This window comes from Lithobates pipiens, unplaced genomic scaffold (assembly GCF_037356315.1).
Source record: "Lithobates pipiens isolate NorthernLeopardFrog02 unplaced genomic scaffold, aLitPip1_a1.2 Scaffold_16, whole genome shotgun sequence".
NCBI lineage: Eukaryota > Metazoa > Chordata > Amphibia > Anura > Ranidae > Lithobates > Lithobates pipiens.
Genome location: NW_027507748.1, coordinates 205,339,664 through 205,353,314, shown reverse-complemented (window position 1 = coordinate 205,353,314; position 13,651 = coordinate 205,339,664). Strand labels below are relative to the sequence as shown.

The 13,651-nt window shown below is 42.9% G+C and overlaps 1 protein-coding gene across 3 annotated transcripts in view; it reads right to left on the bottom strand.

Annotated features, from left to right (window-relative positions):
* The window catches only part of KDM6A (lysine demethylase 6A), a 224,553-nt gene that overhangs the window by 149,916 nt on the left and 60,986 nt on the right, over positions 1-13,651 (bottom strand). For all 3 annotated transcript variants that reach the window (XM_077480926.1, XM_077480927.1, XM_077480928.1), the window contains exon 4: positions 6,779-6,828. In XM_077480926.1, the coding sequence (XP_077337052.1) occupies positions 6,779-6,828 (50 nt within the window). The remainder of the gene's footprint in view (positions 1-6,778; positions 6,829-13,651) is intronic.

The window sequence follows — 13,651 nt, the reverse complement described above, 5'->3', positions numbered from 1 at the left end:
AGTACCTCCCCGCATACTATAGTTGGCTCCACCTCTCACTTGCGGGGAGGTAATCCAGTGGTGATGTTGGCATTTGCACTGCCCCCATGTATCTGCATCTCCCTTGTCCTCATCCTTCACTCAGTAGGAGCCACTTGGGAGGATCTGATGGGGAACAAGTTGTCACTTATAAGCATAGACAATGGACTTTTGTTTTCAAGTTAGACCCCTTTCACACCACACCGCCCATTGCATCGGTGGATTTGCGGCGCATTTAGGGCGCTAGCGGGGCGCTTTTAACCCCCGCTAGCGGCCACGAAAGGGTTAAAACCGCCGGCAATACGCCGCAATAGCAGCGTTTTGCCGGCGGTATTACAGCGCTGCCCCATTGATTGCAATGGGGAGCAGCGGTGAAGGAGCGGTAAACACACCGCTCCTTCACCGCTCCAAAGAAGCTGCTGGCAGGACTTTTCCCTGAAGTCCTGCCAGCGCACCGCTGTAGTGTGAAAGCCCTCGGGCTTTCACACTACATACAATGGTGCAGTTTCTTTAGGGCGGATTGCAGGCGCTATTTCTAACGCTATAGCGCCTGCAAAATGCCCTGGTGTGAAAGGGGTCTAACAGTGGTCAGCAGGGAGCAGTGGGCCTGAGCCAGAGGTGGTGGAACCGAGTTCCACCAAGTTCCAGCTTAAAAAAAAAGCCCTGGTAATAGTCCTTTATTTCAATATTACCACCTCTACGTGGAGGTGCCAGAAATTACACAATCATTGAATTACTTTGTATACAATTTAAACATGGATATGATCCATAGTTATGTTACATAGTAAGCAAGGCTGAAAAAAAACAAAAAACACAATAGTCCATCCAGTTCAACCTGTGTACGTGTATCAGTCACTATAATATAATTTCCCATATCCCTGTATGTTATGTTAAGATTTATGTCCAAGAGTCTTATAAAAATATCCATACTCCCCCCCCCAGTTACCAAATTGTGGGAGAGAGTTCCACATCCTTATCGCCCTGACACTGAAGAACCCCCAATGCAGTTTAAAGCAGTTGTAAAACCTCAAGTTTTTTTCACCTTAATGCATGGATAGCTTGATAGCAGCACTGTTGTCAATCAAATCTAATAACGCAGGCCGAGTCCGGCATTCGTGTCTGGACGCAAATGCTGGACTCGGGAGCATGCACACAAGGTAACCCCCTCAGGTCATCGCTTCTCCTAGGGCGTTATCTGATGCAGGGAGGAGCCGCGAGAGCTGCCAGGGGACCCCAGAAGAGGATGTTTGGGGCCATTCTGTACAAAAACAAGCTGCACAGTGGAGACAAGTATGAAATGTTTGTTATTGCTTAAAAAAAAAATAAAAAAATAAAAACGATCCTTTACAATCCCTTTTGGGTTAAGCCACTTCTCCAGTCTCATTGGCTGGCCCCATGTCCTCATACACTTCCTGGGACTGAATAGTTTTTTTCCCCTATGCTAGGATCCCCATTGAGGTATTTGTAGATCGCTATCATGTCCCTCCTCAAGCATCGCTTCTCCAGCAAGAATAAACTTGTTTGCAGCCGGTCCTCGTAATTGAGGTCCTCCAGTCTTATTAATTTCGTTAGGTTAAATTTTTCTTTCAATATATGCCAGTGCTTGATGATTTTATGTATTTGAAATGAGTGTGGAATTGGGACACAAATGCCAATCTTTTATTTGTCCTATTTGTTATGGCCACATCCTATTTTCTTTTACAACCTCTGCCAAGATAGGCCCTCTGAATTAGCTTATTTTCCATTTCATCTGAGCTTTTTTTCAATCTTCATCAGTAACATTTCTGTTAACTATTAATTGGCTTTTGGGAATGGATTTAAATACCCCAGGTAGATGGAAACTTTTATAGTGTAAAAGTTGGTTACTATTGGTTGGATTTGTATATAAATCACTAAATTACTTGATACCTGGTTTGGGATTTAATACAAGTTTAACCACTTCCCGACCAGCGCACAACGATGTACGTCGACAGAATGTCACGGGCAGGCATATTGGCATACAGGTACGTTCAATCTTCAATGCCGCCCTGTCATCGGGAGCGAGCCGCCGACGGCGCGCTCCGGCGCTGGTCGAGACCCCCGCGAGTCTGGTCGCGGGACCCGCGGACTCCATCACCGCGGGCATACCCGCGATCGTCTCACGGGACGGCTGAATGGAGGAAATGCTGTGTAAACAGCATTTCTCCATTCTGCCTAGCAACTAGTGACGCCGATCTCTGCTCCATGTGATTGGAGCAGAGATCAGTGTTCACTAAATGAAAGCCCAACCCCCTCACAGTTAGTAACAAACCCCTAGGAACACTTAACCCCATACACTGCCACCCACTGGTTAACCCCTTCACTGCCAGTGTCATTTACACAGAAATCACTGCATTTATATAGCAGTGATTACTGTATAAATGACAATGGTCCCAAAAATGTGTCAAAAATGTCCGATTGGGTCCCCCACAATGTCGTAGTCACAATAAAAATCGCTGATCGCTGCCATTACTAGTAAAAAAAAAAAAAAAAAAAAATTATTAATAAAAATGCTATAAAACTATCCCTATTTTGTAAATGCTATAACTTTTGCGCAAACCAATCAATAATCGCTTATTGCGATTTTTTTTTACCAAAAATATGTAGAAGAATACGTATCGGCCTAAACTGAGGGAAAAAAAATGTTTATATATATTTTTGGGGGATATTTATTATAACAAAAAGTAAAAAAATAATGCGTTTTTGTCAAAATTGTCGCTCTATTTTTGTTTATAGCGCAAAAAATTAAAACCGCAGGGGTGATCAAATACCACCAAAAGAAAGCTCTATTTGTGGGAAAAAAAGGACGTCAATTTTGTTTGGGAGCCACGTCGCATGACCGCGCAATTGTCAGTTAAAGCGACGCAGTGCCGAATCGCAAAAAGTGGTCTGGTCTTTGACCAGCAAAATGGTCCGGTCAGTAAGTGGTTAAGCAAAGAAAAAGAAATTCCTTTTTTTGGATACGTGTATTAGGATAGAAAATGTTAGGCTCATTAGGGATTTCTATGCAAAACCAACCGATCGTAACCAACTTTTACACTATAAAAGTTTCCATCTGCCTGGGGTCGTTAAATCCATTCCCAAAAGCCAATTAATAAGGGTTAACAGAATTGTTACTGATAATGAAGATCGAGAAAAACATTTAGATTAAATGGAAAATAAGCCAACTCAAGGGTGGTATCATGCAGAGGTTGTAAAAGAAGGAAAAACGTGCCCATTAACCACTTGCCGATCAGCCGCTGTCATCCCGCAGCCTGTCGTAGCTGTACATCAGTCCCTTTAAGTTGGATAGCAGGCGTGCACCTGCTGCACTGCTGGCAGGCACGAGAGCCAGAACAGGGATGTGTGTGTGTAAACACGCAAATCCCTGTTCTTAGAGGAGAGACAGATTGCGAGTTCCTACTAGCTAGGAACAGCGATCTGTCATTTCCTCTAGTCACTGCCACCCCCCTACAGTTAGAACACACACTGGTTAATAGTAAACCCCTTGATCTCCCCCTAGTGTTAACCCCTCCCCTGCCAGTGACATTTACACAGTAATCAGTGCATTTTTATAGCACTGATCGCTGTATAATTGTCAGTGGTCCCAAAAGAGTGTTAAAAGTGTCTGATCTGGCCACCATAATGTCACAATCCTGATAAAATTAAAAAAACAAAAAATAAAAATGCCACAACTCTTTCCCCTATTTTGTAGACACTATAACTTTTGCGAAAATATACGCTTATTGCGATTTTTATTACCAAAAATATGTAGAATAATACATATCAGCCTAAACTGAGGAAAAAAAATTAGCTTTTAAAAAAAAAAAAAAAAAAATTGGGGATATTATAGCAAAAAGTACAAAATATTTTTTTTTCCTCCCAAAATTGGCGCTTTTTGTTTAGGGCAAAAATGAAAACCGCCAGTGTTTGGGTACAGCGCTGCTCTACCATGCAATTGTCAGTTAAAGCGACGCAGTGCCCTATCACCAAAAAAATGGCCTGGTCATTGAGCAGTCATATCTCCTGGGACTGAAGTGCTTAAAAAGAGAACAGGATGGATAAAAGATTACTAATGCCACCCACACTCATTTCGAATACATAAAATCTTCAAAAAACACTGGCATATTTTTTCCCAAAACCCTGAATTTTATAATCCTTTATTTCCCTCATATAGTATAGGTAGAACCATACACAGATTGATCAGATCTGACCAATTGACAAAAAAACACTCAATTTAACCTTTTTGGGGCCACAGAACGATCATCCATGTTTAAATAGTGTATACAGTTTATTCAATGATTAAAAGAAATTTCTGACATCCACAGAGGTAATATTGAAATAAAGGGATATAAGACATGCCAATCCTCGTATGTGATATATATTAAATGTCCTTGTGGCTTTTATATGTTGGTGCAACACAAAAAGTGAAAGACAAAACTGCTAGACATACAGTGGTACCTTGGATCATAAGCATAATTTGTTCCAGAAGAATGCTTGTAATCGAAAGCACTCATAACAAAGCACGTTTACCCATAGGAGTCGATGGAAACTCAGATAATTCGTTCTACCGTGAATGCTATTGTATGCAGTACCACATGTGGCCAAGGGTGGGGGGCGCCAAAGACACTCAGGAACGGAGTGTTTCAGAGTGTCCCCAAGTGCATCCAAACAGCTTTGAGTGTCACCGGTGCCCCCACACCTCTGGCCAAATGTGATACTGTACACCCCAGTGGCTTGAATCCTGCTCGTCTTGCGAGACAACCTTCGCAAAACGAGTCTGGATTTAAAAAAAAAATTAACTAATAGCTTGTATTGTGTGTCTGCACCTGCTTGTTAATTAACACACTAGCTTTCTCTTTGTTGAGTATAGGTCACTTATACTTACTCAAAAAAGAAGGCTTTTTTCTTTTTGAGTTTAATGTCGGTTTAGCGCTACATTTTTTGTTTTCACAGTGTATAAATCGACTGGATACTTTACAGCCCAGGGGCCTGAACTCTTTGATTTACATAAATTTCTGTAGAACCCTATAATATTGGTATTTTAAACACCTTTGGACAGAATGTAAATAAAATGCATTTTTTCCATAGGTAATATTTATTATTTTTTATTTGTTGATTTGTGTATATACTTATAAATCTGATATTCGGTTAAGGCCGGGTTCGCGCTTGTACGACAAACGCTCCGACATTGGGAGCTCATGTCGCACGACGTATGCAAATCAATGTTTCCCTATGAGAGCCATCTTAACTAGTCCGACTTTGATCCTACTTCAGCCCACTGAATATCACTGAAGACAGATCATCGTCTTAAAGAGGGATTCCACCTACAAAAAAAAAAATATTAAAAGCCAGCAGCTATAAATACAGCTGCTGACTTAATAAATGGACACTCACCTGTCCCGGGTTCCAGCGATGCCGGCAGCCGAGGCCGATCGATCGGCTCTCAGTTGCTGCCGACCACCATTCTAGGTGAGGGAATCAGGAAGTGAAGCGAATTCGGCTTCACTTCCTGGTTCCCTACTGCGCATGCGCGAGTTGCGCAGCGCAATAGGAATTGCCCGCGCTGTCTGAGACCCGTGCGTGTCCCAGCAGACAGCGCGACAGGACAGGAAATGGCGTAGACTCCCATGGGAGTCTATGCCCGGAAGTGGGTGTAAATACCCGTCTTTGACAGGAATCTCCACCCCCCCTCCCCCCTGAAAGGTGCCAATTGTGACACCGGAGGGGGGGGGGGGGAGGGTTCCGATCAGCGGAAGTTCCACTTTAGGGTGGAACCCCGCTTTAACTGACCTTGTGCTCCGAGGATCTTGAAGGGGAACTCCCCCCCAAATTAAAAAAAAAGCCCTTCTGACTTATATGGATTTTAAGGGAAACCCCCCATGCTAAAAAAATGCATAGATAGTGGACTGAGAAAAACTGAAGAGAGCTAGAAGACATCAGTGGAGAACCGGCAGAGGGAGAAGCAGAAGACATCGCCAGAAGAGGGAGAAGAGGCGGAGAGGGGAGAAGAAATCAGAAGAGATGCCGGAGCTGCCTTAACAAAATGCTTAAAAACCTACATACTGTTTATTTTTGACACTTATTTTTAGGTGAATGGGTAGGGGTACAATGTACCCATACTCACTCATATAGGCTGGGGGCCAGGATCTGGAGGCCCTCTTGTTAGAGGGAGCTCCCAGATTCCGATAAGCCCCTCGCCCACAGACAACCACCGCCCAGGGTTGTCAGGAAGAGGCCCTTGTCCTCGTCAACATGTGGAAAAGGTGCTTTGGGGTGGGGGGCGCTTCTGCCTCAAAGCACCCACCCCCACCACGTTGAGGCCATGTGGCCTGGAATGGTCAGGATATGGTGCGGGACCGCTTGCCCCCACCCCCCTTTTCTGACCTGCTGAGGTACGTGCTCGGATAAGAGTATAGTATGGATTTGGGGTGGGGGGGGAGGCCTCTATAGTCACACTCAGATGTGATAGGGAGGAAGTGCTCAGCATAGAAATTGAGAATTAGCTGCCAACACTGCTCTGCAAAATATCCAACTGCATTGAGGACATGGGCAAAAGGGAGAGAGAAGAGCAGAATCAACCAGGTTTTGTAAAGAATACAGAAAATAAACCCCATCGTGACTGTATATGAACATGTAATTCAGATTTATCGTTTTTAATGGTGTTGGTTTAACAACACTTGAATGGCAAGTCTGAACTTTGAATGGACCACTTTTTTAGACATTACAGCAATTTTCAAAACAAGATACAAGTGCTACCCACCTTCCAGTAGTCAGATTGTAAACTGTAGTACCTCTGGTATGCAGATAATGCTGTATGGAGGGGAAAAAAATAAAACATTTAACCATTAATCAAGTGATGGACTAATACAAATGCTAATTCAAACATCTAATTTACCCTAATAAAAAACGGACTGCAATTATTAGTTTCTCTTCAAACCTTTTCTGTACATAGAGACTTGTACTAACACACCATGCACCTCCATGCCATACTCCACTTAGGAGCATATATTATAAACCATTTCCTGCCCAAACACGTCATATCAGTCTTGCACTTTCAATGGGAATATCTGAATGATGCCTGAAGCTCCAGGCATCAGATATCCTTGTTTTCCTCTGGTGATTCTGTGCACCATAAGAAAGATCATAGCGGCATTTCCACCGACTGATTGTTCCTACAGGCCCACCCCCCCCCCCCCATCCGGTACTTCTCCGGGCTCTCCGTGCCATCGGGGACCCAGAGAAAGAATCAGCCACCGCCAGAAGACAAGCATAGAAATTTCCAGTGACCAGATGGTCACCAGTCATCTCTAAGACCATCGGAGGCCCGGGCGGAACATTATGACATCACGTCCGGGCCATGGATGTAAACAAACCGCGATTGCGGCTGTTAAGCATGAGATGGTGGATTTTTTTCGATCTCATGCTTTCCAGCCTGGACGAGAGATATGGGGTCTTACTGACCCCGCGTCTCTCCATAAAGAGGACCTGTCACAAAGGATTCCTATTACAAGGGATGTTTACATTCCTTGTAATAGGAATAAAAGTGATCACATTTTTTTTTTGTAAAAGTAATAAAGTAAAATTTAAAAAAATTAAAATTTAAAATGCCCCTGTCCCCGGTAGCTCACGCTCAGAAGCGAACACACACGTTTGTCCCGCCCACATATGTAAACGGCGTTCAAACCACACGCAAGGTATAGCCACATGCATTAGAGCGTGAGCAACAATTCCAGCACTAGATTTCCTCTAACTCTGAACATGTAAAAAATTTGAAGGCGTCGCCTATGGAGATTTTTAAGTACTTAAGTTTGGCGTCATTCCATGAGTGTGCGCAATTTTAAAGTTTGACATGTTGGTTATTTATTCGGCACAACATCTTTCACATTATATATATAAAAAAATAAAAATGGGCGTGCATATAGATATATATATATATAGTTTGGTGTTCTGAGTAATTTTCTAGCCAAAAAATGACGTGGAGCGACAGAATAGGCCCGGTATGGAAGTGGTTAATGAAGCAGTGAATGCAACACAAACATTCACAGGTGTCTGTACATTAATTGCCTTACTTTAAAGCACATGCAGTAAATATCTGGTGAATGTCATGTACTGCTTCATAAACTAGACTAGATGGACAATACATTGAATAAATCAATAATTTTCACATTCTTACATTACCATCTCCTTTTAAAAATAAATTTAATTATTTTCAAAAATGGAAATACTTGTATTCTGTTAACAGAAAGTGAATGGGGACAAAAAAGTAAAAAAATAAAAGATTTAAATGTGCTATTGGATAGAGGTTGAAGACCAAATCTTACATTCAATTCTCTCAAAACAAGATTGGGAGGTACCCAGAATACTCAAATACATTAAAATCCATGTAGTTCTTGTATTGACTGCCTTTGCTTCAACCCCATCAACTAATCTTTACTTCTAGCCCAGTACAATGATAAACAAGCCTTACAAGCCATTAGTGGGCCTTAGAAGGGCAAGGTAACAGACTGTCACAGCTCCCAAGCATTTAACCAGTGTTACTTTCAGTCATAGTCTTGACTAAAATGTCATTTTAGTGGTATTTTTAGTCATCTGCATCGTTTTAGTCATATTTTAGTCAACAGGCATCATACCATTTATAACTGCTCAAACTCGTGATGTATGGGTATGTCACTGGAGCTCAAGTGGTTAACTACTTGTCTACCAGTTATTTATTTTCTTACATCAGGGGACATAGAGCCATAGTACTTATTATGTGGGTTATAGGGCCACTGATAGGTGAGAGACACTGGCACGCCCTAAGAATTGTATGTCTAAAGTGTTGGTCAGGAGTAAAGATGTGCTGAGCTCCACTGAAAGCTTCCCTGCTGGGGCTAGCCATGCTGACCAGATCCATTCTGATGTCCTCTTCATGGGCTAAATGAATGGTACCTGGGCCTCGTGTTTAAAGAAACAAGGTTTTGCTTGCGAATACTTCTCTTTTTAGAGAGCTGGACCCTGGGACCCAGTACTTTTTAGTAGTAAGGCCATCAAGTTTTTACTGGCAGGGTGCTGTCGCAGGTCCAGGATTGTGGGTACACTAAGGTTTCCCTGTAGGTTTCGGAGCCCACCGTGAAGGGCGTAGATTGGCTTTATCTCAGATAACCCTAGAAAGATAAGGGAGATTTTCTTAGGAATTTTTCCTTCTATGTATAATGCTGTCATGCCTATGTGTCACCACTGATGCTGGAAACAGCGCAGAAGCCTTCATTTCATTTGGGCAGCACAGTGGTGTAGTGGTTAGCACTGGATGGTCTGGTGTCTTTATTCAACCTAACTATGAAACTATAATGTCTCCTCTCCTCCGGCCACAAGCAGATGCTCTGGTAAGAAAAGGGGACTGGTTCTACTCCTGCGACCCCAATGTTGGTCCTTTTCCCCTTTGGGGGATTGATACCCCAAAAGCAGTTTTGTTTTTTTAAAGAAAAGAGGGGGACATAACGCGTGGCCATTCAGCGGAGGGTTTAACACCCCCCCAACCATGTCTGCTGTTTTACAGGACGCCTGAGCTACTGCTTGCACAGGAAACCACTTTCCGAGAAGAGGAGGGCATAATTCGTGCGAGGGGTGTGGCTAATGGTGTCAGACACCGGCCACACGTGGGAGGAAGTGTTAAAGCGCATGTGTAGCTGCTGCTGGCTGTGGAGGGACAGAGCAAGAGGACGGTTTGTTCAGGTTAGTGACACAGGCATTTCCCTTTGACACATACTTTATCAGGCTAGGATTAATAGTAGCTCACAGTGCTGGACTAAAACCTAGCAGTGTACATTCTTTTGCTGGTAATGCCTCTGCTTTATGCTTCAGGCTATGAGTGGTAATGAGACCAGGAACTCCTAAGGGTTCTAAAAGGGTCAATGGTTTTCACTATAAACTAAATCCATTTCCAAAAGAATATCAACCTCCTCAGAGGGATGCTCCATAGTGGGGCTAAACATAGCAGATTCCCATCTAGTGCTTAGGACCCGCTTATTGAGGTGCAGGAGGCTGGGAATCAGGTAGATCTTCCCAAATATTTGGAAGATACCCATTTATCCTCTTCTGAGGATCCCAATATTGTAGGAGTAGCATCACAAGACAGGTTGCTTGTGTATTCCCTTACTCGACCTTTTTGCTGCCTGCAGCACAGGCTCTTGAGAAACCCACCTCTAATTGGGTTCATTAGAACCTCCCCCATCTGGGGGATGGTTTTTTCTATTCATGCATGGCTTAAAAAAAAAAAAAAAAAAAAAAAAAAAAAAAGCTTATGTATCCTGAATGGGAACATCCAGATAAACATTATCCTCCTAAGAAATTCTCCACACTTTATCCTATGGAAGGGGGGTTCCAACAATTGATGCTGCAATCGCCTCAGTGAGCAAGAATCTCACGTCTGGTGAATATGAACTAATGTTAAAGGTTCCAACAGATAAAAAGTTAGAACTTCTTTCTAAAAGCAATAAGTCTTTAGCAAGTTCAGTAGCGCAGCCGGTTCTTGCTGCAATTGGTATCTCAGTCCATTAAGAAACAGCTTGTGGAGATACTTAAAATTCTGCCTGATCAGCAGGCCCAGCAATAGCCTGGTGTATCGAACACACTTTCACAGTAGATGTAATGAAAGACTATCATTTAAGGCCCATGGCTTATGCTTGGACTAGTACATTCTCACAGAGTTCTGTGGCTGAAAAATTGTTCATCTGAAGCACTGTGTAAAAAGCTCTTAGCCAGTTTTCCCTTTCACGGTGAACCGCTATTTAGAGACAACCTGGATAAGTACATCCAAAGGATCTCTAAGGGGTAACGCTCTTTTACCAGTAAAAAGTAGTTCAGATGTTTCTCCTTTAAGCGTGCTAACTCTCCTGTGCCAGGGGCATCAGCCTCTAGACAGTCTCGACGGCCTCAACCGTCAGGTTCAAGGGGAAGTCCCCAAGGGCAGCACCAGGGTCAGAAGAGATCTTGGGGCAGAAAGCCCACAAAGCAGAATGCTAAAGTCTCCTCATAAAGGGGCGCTCCCGCTCGTCAGGTGGGGGATGGCTCCTGCAATTCTCAAGATCTGGCAGGAACAATGTCAAGACAGATGGATGGCTTCTACAGTTTCCATCTCCTCATTTGTTTCGAAGGGAAAATGTTCCCAAGGATCCAGAGAAAAAGAAGTCTATCTGGCTCTGGATCATCTATTATCCTAGTCGGTGAGGTTCCCTTAGTGGAACAGGGTTTGATTCAAACCTTTCACGGTTCTAGAACCAAAACGGAGAGGTAAGACTCATTCTAGATCTCAAAGATCTGAATTGGCACTTTAACATCCGATCCTTTCGCACAATCTGATCGATTTTGCCCATCCTTTAAGGAGGGGAGTTTTGGGCTTTAATCGATATCAAAGATGCATATCTCCATGTGCCAAATTTTCCTGCACACCAGAAATTTCTGACATAAAATCATTTCCGTTGTGGCAATGCCATTCGGTTTAGCCACAGCACCATGGGTGTTCTGAAAGATTCCTTTAGCCAGATTAAGGGCTCAAGGCATAAGGGTCCTAGCCTATTTAGACGATCTACCTTTAATAGATGATTCAGTCTCAGGTCTAAACCAGAGTCTGATTGCAGAATCTCTGGGTTAGATACTCAACCTCGAAAAATCCTCCTTAAAACCATCAAGGAGGAATCAGTTACCAATTGTATGGAAGCAGTGGGAAGAGCTTAGGTTCTCAAATGGATTGAGGGAATATTTATAATGTAAAAAGGGATGGAGAGGCAAGAGGAGAGAGAAGGGTAAGGTGGATTATTTTTTTTCCTTTATGTGTGTTTGGGGGTATGTTGATGATAATAATGGTGGTATATATTGAATTGGGTTTATGTATAATGTTGTAAATGAACTAGAATGTATTATGGTTGATTTTTTTCTAAAATAATAAAAGAAGATTTGAAAAAAAAAAAAAAAAAAAAAAAAACATCAAGGAGATTACAGTACTTGGGGCTGGTTATGAATACCGTACAGAAGGTATTCTTACCTTCAGACAAGAATCAGTTACATTGTAGGACTAATTCAAATTATCAAAACAAAGAAAAATCCTTCCATTCGGCTGGGAAGGAGATTGTTGGGGGAAATGGTCGCCTCCTTCGAGGCCGTCCCTTACACGCAGTTTTCACTCAAGACTGCTTCAAAACACCATCCTGTCGGTCTGGAATAAAAGGATTCAGGCCTTGGTTTTTTCCAAATACATTTGGCTCCCAATGCAAGTGGGCTGGGGAGCAGTCCGGGAAGAAGATTCTGTCCAGGGGAGATGGTCCAGGTTAGAAGACCTTGCCTATCAACATTTTGGAAAATTTGTGACAAGGCAACGGCTGTGGCTTATATCAATCACCAGGGGGGCACGAGAAGTTGTGCAGCCCAAGAACAGGTGAATAATGTTCTAGCTTGGGCAGAACACAACATTCCTTGCCTATCGGGAAATTTCATTCCAGAAATATAGAGTTGGCGGATGGACTACTTGTGTCACCAAAAATTTTTTCTGGGAGAATGGTCTCTTCACCCCGACATCTTCCTAGCGGTATGTCAGATGGGGTGTTCCGGACATGGACCTATTCGCGTCCAGATTCAACAACAAAGTCGACAACTTTGTGTCGGGAACAAGGGATTCTCCAGTTCTGCTACTTTCGCGCCTTCTCTGCGGGATCAAGCTGGAACGGAAGGAGGCGATTCTGGTGGCCCCAGAAGATCTCAATTTACCGAGATCATAAAGATGGCAGTAGGAGTCCTTTGGACTCTGCCATTATAGCCAGACCTTCTCGCACAAGGTCCGGTATTCCATCTTATGGGTGAAATATTTAACAGTTTGACTGTTGAATCCCACTTTATAAAGAATCGTGGGTGATCTCCTTCAGGTAGTGTATACTTTGATTAATGCCAGGAAGCCGGCTTACAGAATCATTTACTATAGAGTCTGGAAAGCATGTTTCTTGGTGTGGATCCAGGGGTTGGCACCCCAGGAAGTCATAAGCAGGATCCCAGATTTCCTGCAAATGGGATCTGAAATGAAGTTGGCCTTGACTTCCATCAATGACCAGATCCAGGCCTTATCAGTGTTTTTCAATAGCCTCTTGCTTCCCAAACTTGGTGCGTAGCTTATTCAGGGGGTAACACGGATTAATCCCCCTATCAAGGCACCTCTAAATCCTTGGGATTTGAATTTGGTCTTATTGGCTTTGCTGAATTAGCCATTTGAGCCTTTACGAGAAATTCCCTTGGTCTTTTTGACAATGAATCTTTTTGGTTGCCATTTCTTCTGCTAGAAGAGTATCAGAACTAGCAGCTGTGTCTTGTAAAGAGCCATATTTGATCACGCATAAGGATGAGGTGGTTTTATGTCCTCATCCTGAATTCCAACCAAAAGTGGTAACAGGTTTTCATTTAAACCAATATATTATTTTCCTTCTTTCTCCCCAGAGCCTCAATCTAAGGAAGAGAAAGCACTACATTCCCTTGATGTAGTAAGAGCGATCAGTCTATTTTAAAAGCAGGTTCACAAAACACGTTTTTGTTTGTACTGTCAGAGGGTCCAAAATGTGGACAGGCAGTGTCAACATCCACTATTTTCCAAATGGATTTGTCAAGTGATTGTTTT